The 14,415-nt window shown below is 36.2% G+C and overlaps 1 protein-coding gene across 2 annotated transcripts in view; it reads left to right on the forward strand.

Moving 5' to 3' along the window:
• The window catches only part of OTOG (otogelin), a 100,490-nt gene that overhangs the window by 48,752 nt on the left and 37,323 nt on the right, over positions 1 to 14,415 (forward strand). For both annotated transcript variants that reach the window (XM_064657474.1, XM_064657475.1), the window contains 9 exons: positions 658 to 796; positions 1,058 to 1,192; positions 2,275 to 2,421; positions 3,038 to 3,157; positions 3,993 to 4,109; positions 5,247 to 5,403; positions 6,405 to 6,431; positions 9,208 to 9,375; positions 11,495 to 11,773. In XM_064657474.1, coding sequence (XP_064513544.1) covers positions 658 to 796; positions 1,058 to 1,192; positions 2,275 to 2,421; positions 3,038 to 3,157; positions 3,993 to 4,109; positions 5,247 to 5,403; positions 6,405 to 6,431; positions 9,208 to 9,375; positions 11,495 to 11,773 — 1,289 coding nt within the window. The remainder of the gene's footprint in view (positions 1 to 657; positions 797 to 1,057; positions 1,193 to 2,274; positions 2,422 to 3,037; positions 3,158 to 3,992; positions 4,110 to 5,246; positions 5,404 to 6,404; positions 6,432 to 9,207; positions 9,376 to 11,494; positions 11,774 to 14,415) is intronic.

Genomic DNA, 14,415 nt, shown 5'->3' on the forward strand with positions numbered 1-14,415 from the left:
TTATATGTGTGATGAAAGCCCTTTGATGCTTAAGGTGACCATAGACAGAACTTGAGCTATTCTGGAAGCCCCTAAGATCTTAGGCTAGGGTTTGGGGGTGACAATATGTAGACATCAGGAAAAAAAATAAATCCAACAGCCCAAAACATGGTTTTTTCAAGGAATCCAAACAACAAAATAATGCTACTGAAATGTTTCCTCTGTAATTCTGTGAAATTCTCATTCGAGCAGAGAATGCATAAAGACTGGAGTAAGAGGACATGTTTTTTTTTGATTCTAAGATTCAACTTGTATAGAAAAAAATGTTCAGTGAAAAGCTGAAAAAGAAAGCTTTGTCCTTGTGGCATGTTATTGATGTGCCAGTAGAGAATAAATTCTATTACTTTGGATATTTTTTTTCTTGTTTTGATGTCTGTATTTTCTGGAGCCTATAAATTCTAGCAGAATAAGAAGCATAGACAGTATGAGTTCAATGTGTACATTTTTTTTCCAGAGAATCAATTTATGTATGCTGCTTTTGGACAACATTTCAAAATGCTTCTGTCCACACTCATCACACTTGCATGGCTTTTATTTTTTTACTTCTCAGTGTAATAGCTGTAATAATTTTTCTGGGCTTGCAGCTGATATTACCGTTATTGGTCATACATTTTTCAGCATTTGCCAGCACGGATCATTTCAGTGCACCTTCCATCCTTGCCCATCGATGTGCACTGCGTATGGGGACCGGCATTACAGAACGTTTGATGGACTAACTTTTGACTTTGTTGGAACTTGTAAGGTTTACCTAGTTAAGGTGAGATTTTTTTTTTTTTTTGGAAAGCCTCTCTAAAACTGGATTTAAAACTATCTCTTAAAATCTACCATTATACTTATTTCCTATCTGTACATTCTGTTGAGTCCTACATACTGTTTTTTCATTTTTGATGTTGTCTAGAATTTGAATCATACATAGTATAATAAATATACACTGAGGTTTCTGCTAATCGAACTTTGTATATATACATATTTATATTAGTATATTTAAAAGTCGTCATTCCTTTTTTTTTTTTTTCAGGGTACTTCTTCAACCAGTCTTTCTGTTGTTATAGAGAATATTGACTGCTTTAGTACTGGAATCATTTGCAGAAAAAACATTTTCATTAATGTTGGAAAATCTTTTTTAGTATTTGATGATGAGACAGGAAATCCAGTAAGTTTGGGTTTTTACCACTGATCAAAAAGTAGTGTATGTACTTCTATGGGTGTTTCTTCTTTTCATTACCAAAAACTTACTGTGCCACTTTAGTAGCAAAGGTGTAAATATCTTTACTGTGAATGTTGATCATATCTGTATTGTTCAATGGAAATATTAAACAAAATCTTGTCTGTATTTGACAAAAGTGTTAGTTGAGATATTGTAGCTCTTTTGTTTAGACTTGATTCCTGTTTAATATCTTAGAAAAAATCCAGATGTTTTGAAGTCAGTGGGAATTTTGTTTTAAAGTCCACTAGAACTAATAGTTTAGTTTTCTCTGGAACGTATAAGGGGAATATTTCTATACAGTTAAAAAAACTCCCAAATTACAGCCCCTGGTATACTCTATAGCCTGAATGTAATTTTTATTTTGGCCAAACTGCAAATTCTATTGCTGTAAGTATTTAGTATTTCTAGTAATTTTAGTATAAATGGTACTCTTTACAATTTATAGACTGACTATTTAAAGGAAGTTGAATCCCTCTGTTTGAGATATTGTGTAGTTAAACCAGACATCTTAGTCCATGCTACAAATAAATTGGAATCTGATTGTTATTGGATGAAGAGAAGAAAGGTTTATGTACACAAGATTGTAATCTATGGACATATTTGGACAGTTCCTTATTTCAGGACGTTGTTCCATGCGTCTTTATTACCTATCCATAGCAGAAAAAAAGGCAGGTGGCTGAGATGGAATTAGGTATAGTTAAAGGGAAAATCATAATCAGGAACCTTAAAACTACTCTTATACCTCCCAGATGAACCATTAACATTTTAACCTTCACTCTGATTACCGTTACCCATCCTGTAAATTTGATAATCAAATTTTAAAATAGGAAAGTTATAAAAATACAGTACAGTTCACAATCAAAGTCCAGACCCCTTTTGCTTGAGCATTTGTCCCTGTGTGGCCCTCTGTCTGCTTTTGAACTTACATCTGAGAACCATGTAGTTCATTTTATTTAGGCATTTCATTTCCTGTCAAGTGAATGAAGACATTGCTTCCATTATAAGCTCCCTTGTTTTATTTTGAACAGAGCTTATCTAGTTACATAGACCATGTACAAAAAATGCAGTTATGGAAAGCTGGATTTTTCACTGTTGTTCATTTTCCTGATGAACATATCACCATTCTTTGGGATCAGAGAACAACAGTTCATGTCCAGATGGGTCATCAGTGGCAGGTAGGTGAAAGTCAATGCTCTTATTGCCATTTCTTTGAGGTGTTTATGTAAATCTCATTAAATAAGACTTACCATTATACAGAGAATAGACAATGTGTCAGAAATCAAGGAGAGAAACATTCAAACTACCTTGTCAATTACAATATTTATTCTCATTTATCTTTTTTTTTATTATTTTTGTTTTAGTTACTCTTTACCGTATAGCTGCTGTAACAACAGAAACAAATACCTTTGGGGAAAAATTCTCCTTCAGTACTCATTCCTTACATGACTGGAGTAGGTGTTATTTTGCTGAAGCAAAAGAAAAGCACGTAACTGGCTAACAGCTCACTTCTCTGAACAAAAAATCAGCTCCTTTCTCAAAGGCTTGGGGATACATAGTTGAAAGGGAATAATACTGGCATTGTCAAAATAAAATATTCTCCATAGCTTTATTATCATGAAAAACTGAATTGTTTTGGGTGAAATTTAGCTAAAGAAGGATCAAAACCTGACAAATTTATAATTAAGTAACTGAAAACAAAAGTTTTGAAAGTTGTTATGGGTGGTAGCATTTTGTCACGTGAAAATGTTTTTATATATGTATATATATGTGTGTGTATTTTTTTTTCCCCAGGGTGAATTGGCTGGATTATGTGGAAATTTTGATTTGAAGACAGTAAACGAATTGAGGACTCCAGATAATTTTGAATTAACAAACTCACAAGAGTTTGGGAACAGCTGGACAGCTGTAGAGGTACATAGGAAATAGAATGTGTTTGCTCGTAGATTTTTTTGCTGTTACATCATATCATTTATCTAGAATGAAATCAGAAATTCATTCCTGGAAGTATCAGTCATACAGCAATGCAAGTGACAATATCAGGGGTTCTTACAGATGCCATAATCTGTTAAGGAAAAGAAAATAATCCCTTTTTTTGCCTTCACAGTGCAATAGTGTAGAGAAAAATGCTGTACAATATTCTGAACATTTTTGAAGACATTTGAGCAGTAAAGTGGTAATTTTTTTGCTTAATAGAAGAGTTGTGAGTTCACTTTAGACTGTGTTGGCAGTTTAGCTGATCTTTCATAGCTGGGAAATATTTAACTGTGCAGACCTAACAATGGAAAGAAAAAAATTCTTTCCATACGCTGTAAAGTTAAAAACGGAACTTTTTTTTTTATGTTGTGTGTCTAGTGGTGTTAGAGTAAAAACATCTGATTTCTGACGTTTCTAACATACATTGTCCAAGTTACCCTCCTTATTTATATAAGTGAGACTGTTCAGGTGTAAGGACTGCAGGTTGGGACTGCCTGGCAGCTCTGCTTAGACCTACATGTACATGTGTGTTTTTCTGCTGCTTTCAGATAAATAAAATGTTTTTTCAGCTTGTGTAATTTTCCTTTTCTTCAGATTAGCATCACCTTTTAATTCTCTATCTTTGTCCTGCTTTAGTTTCATAAGCAATACGCTTGTTTCATGGTTTACATCTCTCAAAAAAAAAAACAAACCACAGAACTATGCTTTGCAAGTTCAAACACAAAGTGGTTATGAAAAATGTTTCTCACCTTAATTTTGCTTTCTGGTTAAGTGTGTTGACAGCTCTGACATTCGAAATCCATGCAGTTTGAATCCCCTTAGAGAGCCATTTGCCAAGAAGGAATGTGGAATATTATTAAGTGAAGCATTTGAAGCTTGCCATCCAGTGGTGAGTTGTGGTCATGTGTAGAAACAAGTGAAGGTGAATATATCAATAGAGAAAAATGTTACTTTTAAACTTGCAGCACTTCAAATCTTCGTGTTGTCTCCCATTTCATAGTAATTTTGACTAGCAGAAGAGAACACAAAGAAGGTCTAACCCATACCTGTCCTGATTCTAAAATGTGAATGTTAAACTGGACTGTCTGCACTTAGCTGATGTAAGCAGGAAGTGACTTTGGCACCAGTTTAGTCTTCTAAATATGGGTAGTCCTAGTAGTCTCCTTTGTAATTAATGCAGACAAAAATACACCCATTTTGAGGTGGTTTTTTTAATTACAAACATTATTTTCCTTATTTTCCTCAGATGTATTATATAGCACACACATTTTTCATGCATATGTAAATAAATTAACATTTAGGTGGGCAATATCAGATGTGAAGAACTCACTCCTAGAAAAAAAAAAGGGCATATATCTTCTCACTCAGGCAACCACCTAAGGCAGTAAATGAGCCACTCGACATGTTGTGGTGGTCAGTCATCTCAGGTTCAGTTGGAGCATGGAGGAGAAGCTCTTTTCCAGTGGTAGGTCTTACATGGAAAACTACACATCACAAGATGTTCAGGTATTGAGACTGTGTGCATGGCTTAAAAGCTTGAAAATACTGTAAGGGCAAAATGACAAATTCTCTTGTGAAATTGTCTGATAATATGAAGAGAATGAACCACTCTCACATGAGTTGTCCATCTACTGTATTATTTCTTACATTTTATGTGTATCTAACTTTCTCAGCGCTTCTGAGGTTTATTGATTTGTGATCAGCTTAGAAAATCTATTATTTTGTACGTTTCTTTGTAGTTTGTTAGGGCTTAAATATTAAAACGCATACAAAACACAAGCTCACATCAACATCTTAGCATGCCTGTTCTTAATGGGTTATTGATTTAATTCTGTTATTAAGTGCTGGACAGGATGATGTGTTCTAATAAACCTTTTTTCTAGTCTTTCAGGAAGCACTTAAAGTAAAATGTTTATTGCTTCAAAGTTTGATATATTAACTTCTGAAAGAGTCATAGCTTTGTATCAAGGTGTTGGTTGGCAGTGTCTATATGAGTATTTTTGATAAGTGATATTTTCGTTTCCAGATTGACGTCACCTGGTTTTATTCCAACTGCTTGACAGATACGTGTGGTTGTAACCAAGGAGGTGACTGTGAGTGTTTCTGTACAAGTGTATCAGCATATGCCCATCAGTGCTGCCAGCATGGAGTTGCAGTGGACTGGAGGTCCCCTAGAGTGTGTCGTAAGTTTACTTAAACCAGCATTGCCCATGGCTGCTACTGCCTGCATGCATGAGAGACAGACCTGAAAAATCAATCACATCAGGGTACCTGGGCCATGAATTCAATGACTAAGCCACACTGGTAGGAAGATGAGTTGGTACCTCTCACTCTGATTTCTTTTTGGTGGATTATGTTCTTCTCACTGTATTTGTGAGCGGTACTTTTCTATTTTTAATTCTTTACCCTGTAATGTGAAAGGAAAAGTAATGGAAAGTCTATATTAGGGTACAGCATGCATCCCCCAAACCAAAGGGACAAAGTTAACAGCTCAAGCAATTTCTGTTTTCAGGAGGACTTTACTTCTCATTAAGGTCTAGGAAATACAACTGCCTTACTAGAGCCCCCAGATCAAGTGTGAAATATAAAGGTTTTCTGAAGAAAAACAGTAGGTTTTAAGCATTACCTTAGTATCCTTATCCAACAAGGCTTAGAAGTTGTAAAACAATCGAAGGCCTTTATCTATATAGTGGAAATGCCTAATATGAGACAGTCATTTCTCCAAAGATGTGATAAAAAAGGGCAGGATATAAAGAATGGGAGGAAACAAGCAGTTTTCTAACTTTGCAGTTGCACAGAGAGAGTATGCAGCTTGCTCGGAGTCGCACAGCAAATTGGCCACAGAGTGAACAGATTACTCTTAAATTTTGATAGAAAAGGTTTGTGTGTTTCAGTGAGAGCATGGAAAAACAGCACAGCTCAGTCTTAGCCACTAGAGGTCACAAAAAGACAACTGTATGTATGTGAGCTTAGTATTTCCTGCTAGGAAGCAATGCTTTCTTTAAATCAGTGTAGTTTAAATTAGTATTTTACTTAAAGCAATGAAGTAAATATTTGGTAATAATTTTTTAATAAATGATCTAATTTGGTCAAGCTTTTGGCTTACATCTTAATTGTAAAGGGCAATAGAAAACCAGTTTATCTGCGGAATGCCTGTTAACTGCATTTATTTTCTTTTTTTTAGCATATGATTGTGAATATTTCAACAAAGGTAAGTCCTAAAGGAGTTGATAAAATGTCACTAGAATCTTTGATTTCTTTATATAAATCTTAGAACTTTGTATAAAAATAATTGCGAATTATTTTTGTGAAATAATAACTTGTGAATGTTTTATTTTTTATATAACCGAGATTCTGTTTTACTGGTTTATTTTTCTCTTTCAAAGGCTTTTAATGTCATAATATTTTTTTTTATTCTTGGACCTTTCCCAAGAGCATATGTTTAGCTAATTTTCTTTGCAGTGATGGACCGTGATTAAACAACTAAATCATTAAGTAATTAATAGACTATTCAACTAAATAGTACTAGGGGCACTACTTGCTTAAGACATAATGCAGTTCAAAGCTAATCCCCAGTGCGTCTGTTAAATCACTGATGGTCTCCTGTGCAGCCTCCAGAGGGAGGTAGCTGTTAAGGTATGACAACTTTTTGTCTCCAAATGGGGAATAACTCTCCATTTAGGTATGTCTGGCCTAGCCGTAAGTTCCTAAACAGCAAGCATTGCTGCTGCATAGAGTGGCTCTCAGTGAGGGGTGCAAAACTTGTACAAGGTGCTGGAGTAAACCTTGAATCTGCACTGGCTGCTGTACTGCCCTGTTAGCACTGGAATCCATCTTCAGACTATTTTAAAGTTACATTGCCAGTGTCTGCATAGTTAGACGTGGCACGCAAGCCAGCCTGATGTGAGGAATGGTCAGGACTTCTGCTATTTATTCTATAACTCTTTTTATCAAGCTCATGTGGAAGCCTATCTATCCACATGGTTTGTGGTATTTTGGTCTTCTTTTAGACTCAGTATTGCAGCAGCTCACCCCCAGAAACATCTCAAGAGAGGGACCAAGTTTAAATTAGAAGAGACCTGTGCAGTTTTTCAGGCCCAAACAATATGGCCAAGAAGTCTGCATTTTCTTGTACACTGACTGCTGAAAAGATTTTGTGTGGGGTCAGATTGCTAATGCATGGGAATTTCATCTAGATCACTATCTAAGCCTCTAAATTAATTTAAATAAAGGAGAGTTGAACATAAGAGGTGATTGAAGTTTTACATTTCCTGTTTGGTTTTGGTTTTTTTGTTTTGTTTTGTTTGGTTTTATAAATGAAATACATCTAGTCTGATACTAGATGATCTTAGTGCAGTTTTAACATTGAAAGTACAGTGCCTCTAACATCTGTGGTAATCATCAAGCTAGATGATAACACATACTTTTAAGGTGTGTTATTAGTTTTATTTGTTACTGAACTCTCACTGATAGAAATTAGTTGAATGAGTGCAGAGTTTGTGCATGTGACCAACCTTGTAATAAGCATGTTTATCATATACTTCTTACTTTGTATCTTGTTTGCTAATCCAACTCATCAGTATTCAACATACGATGTTTCAGAGCTGCCAGCGGGGAAAGAAAATCATCTCCATGCTGAAGATTTACTTGTCTACCTCACTTATAGCATTACCTAGAATTACTTAGTTTTGGAGAGAGGAAGGTTAAGGCATCATCTTAGACCAGAGAGATGTTTTCTCTGTGTAACTTTGTCATGAATTCAGAGTGAAATAGTTCCAGTCCTACTAGAAAGCAGAACCTATTGTCTTTGGAAAGGGAGAATTCTCAGCTGGTGGCTGTGGTCTCTCAGGTTTTGGATGGGCCTGAGATAGGAGATTAAAGATATAATAATATATCTAGAATACTGGATGTCTAAAGTAATAATTTTAAAAATGTTTTTCAACTCCCTGTGCTGAAGGTGACGAGGTATCATTGTACATTTTTAGGTGAGCATGGACTTCTGTCCTAACTGCTTACTTTTTTAAAGCTTTAGAATCTAAAACTCTGGTTGTAGTGCAGCCTCCTTAGGATTTCAAAATTCTTAATGAATTTTAAGATTAGTGAGAACCAGAATATGAAGGCAGGCTGCAAATTGCAGTCCAAGCTTGTAACCTCTTTGAACAGATTTTAAAGGTCAATGGTATTAACTGCGACTATTGGCTGAGAAGTTCTGGGACACTTCTATCTCAGATGTATGCTTACCTGGCTTGTGAGTAAAATTGTGATGAGGTGAATTGCTAAAGTGTGGTCTAAAATGCCTGATTTTAACAGAGAACTTTACAAAAACAGTTTCAAACATTTAAAAATTAACCTTTTTTTTCTGCAGTGAAATTGGAACTAAGTGAGAAGGTGTGACATTTTAAGATTTGTGAAATCATAACTTTCCATGCTTTTGACCATTCCTTTGCTTATGATGCCAATTTCTTCCTGTCTTATTTCCCAGTGGTTATGTTTATATCTCCACTGTTTGATACTTGATAACAACAAACTTTTATTCCCTGCAAAATGCCTCACACATTAGACATTAATAAAATAGATTTTTAAGAATAGTAAGAAGTGTATAATCAGTTTGACTATGCAAATAAACAATTTAGAGAGATCCTAGGGTGGTCTATAGACATACTGCTTACTTCTAAGTCAAATAATGAAGGGGTCAGCTAACTTTAATAAAGTAACTATGAAACCAAAGCAGATGAGAGGGACGAAAAAGAAAAGCTAATCATGAGTCTTGAAAATTGAAGGTAGGTATTCTTGACAGTTTTCAGAACAGGTATTTTCTAAGAGAGTTTGACTTTATTTTGATTGTTATTATAGTTTAGTCCATGGCACCTGGAGCTATTTTCAGAGTGGTGAGATGTGCTTTTCATTATGTGCTTTGTCCTAACGTTTAGAGCTCAAGCATTTGTGACACTTGACATGAAAGATAATTGTGATTTTTCTCTCAATAGCTCTGGGAAAGGGCCCATACAAGCTGGTCAGCTATTTGGATGGAAAATTTCTGATGGCAGTGAAATCGATGGATGGTGTTGTTTTCCCAGTGAGAGAAGAAGATACTCTTCCTGGACATGCAGTGAGCTTTATGATGACTTCAGGACTTTATAAACCCAAAGCACATGGTAAAGTCACAGTAACCTAGCATCTTAATAAGACAGAGCAAATTCTGCCCTTGAATACGAACTTATGTTTAAGATTAGACCTGGGTCAAAAAAATCTTTTCTTTGTCTGCCAGCTGAACGTGCACTCAATGTCTGCCAAAATTTTCATTGGGTTGGTTTTAGTTGGATGATCACAGCTTTGTAAACAGATACCTTTAGTTGAAAAGCAACAGCCTCCCCAGCCTTCAGAAGCTCCAAACTGGTATTGTAGCCCAGTGCTCCAGATATGTGGAGCACTTGGTAAAGTGCTCCCTTTACCTTTCTTCTGCCAAAACTGGGACATGGGAAAGAACGGGAGAGAAATGTTGCAAGAAAAGTGCTCCCTACTTCACTGGCTTTGCCACCATTGCTCTGTGTCTGCCCACTTGTACAGAGATGCCCACTGGCACTAACCTGTGATTTGTAAGGCTGAGTACTACAAATTTGTCTCCTTCAGGTCCTGACTTAGGTTTCCCCTAAGGGAGCACGGTGCTTATTCAGCAGGCAAAAGGTGTCTTGCACACCTTCAGACAGGTGGAGAAAACTTAGAAGAGTATATTCAGCATTTGTGACATTAATTAAATGCTAGAGTTGTCTGCATACACAGCTTTAATGCCCACAGAGCACTTGAGTTTCAGTAGAGTTTTACCACCCAGAGTCCCCTGGTCAGCTCTTTGGACAGCCTGAAGGTGGCTGTCTTTGTGTAAGGAAAGGAGGGATATGGGTCAGTTGAAAAAATGACAAGCATTTGATTACTAATACTGCTGTCTGTAGAACTGACACAGAATATCTAGGGCCAGATTTCTTTTATTAGTCATAGTTTTGAGGCACTTGTACATTGCATTCAATTTATGTTTGGAAAGGGAAGGTCAGTCCTACTGCTCTATTCCCATTTAAAAATCTGCTCAAAATTTAACCTGGCGAATAGAATTTGTGCTTTATAGTCCAATCTGAACAAATGGAATTTCATCATTTGGTCATGGAGGAGTTTGTATGATCAATATGATATATCATTCATAGAAAATTCAAGTAAATATTATGCATATATCAGCAAAATGCAGGTCTTTTATCAGTTTCAGACCATTTGTGGACAATGGAGAGTTTTGGGCATTGATGCACTGACTGGCTATGTAGCAGATGTTAAAAATCACGCTGACTGTCCATTGTTAATTATTTAATAGCTTCTTGCTACAGGCAAATAATAAAAAGACATTCACTAGTACTGCTAGGATTTTCAGATTAATTGAAGTTCACATGCTCGGGAAACAAGGTGGTCTTCCAGAAGTGTTATGCCAGAATGTGATAATGTATCCTTTTAATAGAAATATTTGTTTTCTATGGTTTCTTTTTTTCTTTTTTTTTTTGTTTTTGAGTAATGCTGCCCAGTCCTAGAGCATTAATTGATTTTACAGTAGTTTAATGACTGTTTTCAAGAGAATAGCAGAGTTTACAGCAAAATAGAATGAAGTAATTCTGTGAGCAACAGATGCCTGTAACAGGCTCAAAGTCTGCTGCTCTGCAATTGGTTGTACAGAGGCTGCTTGAAATCAGCAGTGCTGATTGCAGGGTAAGGTATCATGAGGGGACATTTGCCAGAAAACAGACTTTGCTGTAACATTTTTAGAGGAAGGGGCAGGGAGATGAATGCAAAATATGTTTTCATAATTTGTTTTTAATGAAACGCTGAGCTCTTAAGCTATAAATTCCTGATGGCAAATGTTACTTGTAAAGCTAGTCAAATGAAGTTTAAATTTTTATTAAATAAATGGTTTAGCAAAGACTGTAAATTAAGTTCTGCTTGACTGCAGGGCTATATTCCTTTATCCTGGTGTGAGCAAATGTCTTAATCTCCTTGTATTCCTCTTGAAATCTGTAGAGTATTTAGAAAAGTAAATATCCTTCACAATCCAGCACTCTGAAATCCATATGTAGTGTATTTGCTTACAAGATTCAGGCTATTTTCACTGGAAAATTTTCAGTTTTCATTCAGTTTTCATTCCTCACACTACTAATATCAGTAGTGGTACATCACAATGAGCTTACTTTATTATACACGTATCAGCAAGTAAATGAGTTCTGTGTATTTTATTTTGTTTTTCAGATTCCAACTTGATTTCATTTGAAACAGCTGAGAGACCAAACTATTTTCTTCAGTTGGTCTCCAATAATACTCTTGTTCTTTCCAAATGGAAAAAAACTGAAGAGTTTCACAACAGGTCTACATTTGTCATTCACAAGAATACATGGCTTTCAGGATACAGTTCCTTTGAGTCATTTGCAAAACCAGGATATTTCATCCACATTTCAGCCTCTTCAGTTGAGCTTTTGAAGTACCATCATTCAGAGGAATTCAGACTGTCAACCCTTTTTAAACTTGTAGGTAGGTGATTAAAATTTAGTATTATGAGCAGCAGTTTGCTCCTTGTGAAAATCCAGTCTAAATGGTGTTGATATTTTTGGAGGTTATGAGATTGCTTACTTTTCCTCTACCTCACAGGGACCTGTGGGTACTCCATGATGTGCAGGGTCAAAATCTAAAAAGGTTCTAAAATCCCTGAGCGTTGTAATGAAGATGAGATTCTGTTTTCTTGTGAAAAGCCAGTAAATAGCTTGACATACAGTGGGTTTTTTTTGTTTGCCAACTGGTTTTGGAAATACATGTCCTGGTGTACAGTTTGTGGGCAATACTGGCCTTGTAGATGGTAACAAAATTCTTAAGGAGTAGAAAATTTGTGCTCATGAATAATGGATTAATGAAGGGAAGAGAAAAGAATGGAATGGATCTCTAAAAGTTGAGGTCTGTTGATGATGTTTTCTCCTCCTTTCCCTTTGCCTGCTGCCAAGAGAGATATTTCTGTGCAGTGCATTCTCATTCCAAGCTTTATGGCCTCCTCAGAAGTCATGTTTCCTGTAAAAAAACACCTTGACTTTTATCCACTACCCACTCAGAGATGCTCTGCCTTTTGGGATGTTAACCCCTAGTATTTGAGTCATCATCTAGTTGGGAGGTATTCACCTTTTCTTGAGGATCTTGGTATCATATCCCTGATGTTTCTTGTGCAGCTACAGCTCTTGAATACAAACCTCAGACTGCTGTGAGAGAGTTTCTACCTATTTGAGGGATTCCCATTCCCATAATAGTTCCATTCCACCGAGACTTTAGGATGAGAAATGAAGGAGATACTCACTCCTAGGGACTATTCATAGGAGCTGGCTGCAGAAGTTGCTCCTACACAAACTGATAAAGAAAACACATTAAAAAAATCATTAATCAATCAAGATCTTTCTTTTTTAGATTATTAAGGAAAAGAAATAATTGGAATAACTGTCTTTACATATTCCTAAACACTTGGGAACCATGTGCTGACATGAAGATGGCCTTACAGGTCAAGAAAAAGATGCAAGAAGTTATATTGACCTATAAAAGAAAGCAAAGCAGATTATTCAAGAAACCACTGTTTGCTTTAGCTTCTGCTTGCCTTGATGTATCAGATACAACAGACGTATTCATATCACTTTATGAAATTTAGCGACAACCACTACTTGCTGAATCCACTGGCTATTGTGTGGTATATAAACTTCAAAGATCAGTGCAAGTGTTTATGTTCTAAAGCTTTTTATTGTGCTGTAGTTTTAAATAGATTAGCAATTTGGTTATTTGGGTAACAGGAGTATTTTAGTAAGTATTCCTGGCAATACCATTTTTAAAAATAATCTCTTCATTCTCTGACACTGAAATTGTTTTATGAACAAAGGAAGAAAATGAAATATTGTATCAAATGAAGCATGGCCTGGCCGTGTTTTACAGCGACCATGTTGAATCTTGGCACAGACAAACCTGAAGCAGCCTCTGACTTCTATGATAGAAGAGGCCAACTGTATGCCTCGTGGAGCTTCTTGTTATCAAAACATTGAATTAAAGTGTTAATGGTGTCATTGTGAATCTGCCGGTGTTTTGCAGTACATTATGCTGACAGCCTTATGCAGCTGTTGACTGGCACACTCCAACTTCAGAAAAATGACAGATTTTGTCATTGCCAAATGCCTGTTGCCTCTTGACAAATGCTTGTAATCGCAGAGCTGTTGAGGTTTTTGGACAGCAGAATTATAGAGCTAATGCTATTACCAGGATGTTCATACAACATTTCAAGCAAGGAGCTTTTTATGGACATAACAAAAATACCTCCTCGGTCTTTTATCTTTGAAGGAGGAATGAAGAAGGTTAAAACATGTTCCAATTCTCAGTGGTCGTCCATTAACACAGAATGGTATGTCTTTTCAAGTGTGAAGTCTTTACCCTCCAGTCATTATACCAAAAAATCCTATCTATGCCAATGGAAAACTAAAACAATTTACCTCAGCAAGTAGGATCAGATCAAATGATCAAGAGGTATTTCATTAATCGCCACATCCGAGGGCTTGGGTTTCAGAGTTTTATAAGCAGAGAAACACAGGGCTCGAATCTTTCTCCAGTGTACTTTCACAAGGGCCAGGCTGCTGATGTAGGGTAATTACATGGTCTAAAAATACAGCAGCATTTGTTTAAGTTAATGGAAAAGTTACACCAGCTCCAGAGTGCGCAGGCAAAAGCATATTGAGTTTCCTGCTGACTATTGTAAATGCTTTACATATTAGATCAGAAACTCTGGAACAGCTATTCCTGCGGAATCAGAGGATAAATATCGGGAGCAGAATAATAGGCCCAGTAAATCCCCTTGGCCAGAAAGTTCCTCATGAGACTTCTTCATGCCGTGACGCACATTCAAAAGGAAGAATTTTAAATGACCTGATCACCACAGCAGTAGATACATATCTGTTTAAAGTCAGCTGACGAGTCACTTTTTCCAGTTTCATCATGATAAATATTGTCGCATTGGAATACTTTGGCTATAAATTGCACTATATAACAGCACATGGGCTAAGGCTGCGAAGTGTTTTCCATGAGAAGTCACTTCAGCTTTTAAATTGAGTTATGTTCATTATACTTAGGTTTGTCTGCTGTCCTGTTCCCACAAACATTTG

The sequence above is a fragment of the Pseudopipra pipra genome, chromosome 6, assembly GCF_036250125.1.
Source record: "Pseudopipra pipra isolate bDixPip1 chromosome 6, bDixPip1.hap1, whole genome shotgun sequence".
In the NCBI taxonomy this organism is placed as follows: domain Eukaryota; kingdom Metazoa; phylum Chordata; class Aves; order Passeriformes; family Pipridae; genus Pseudopipra; species Pseudopipra pipra.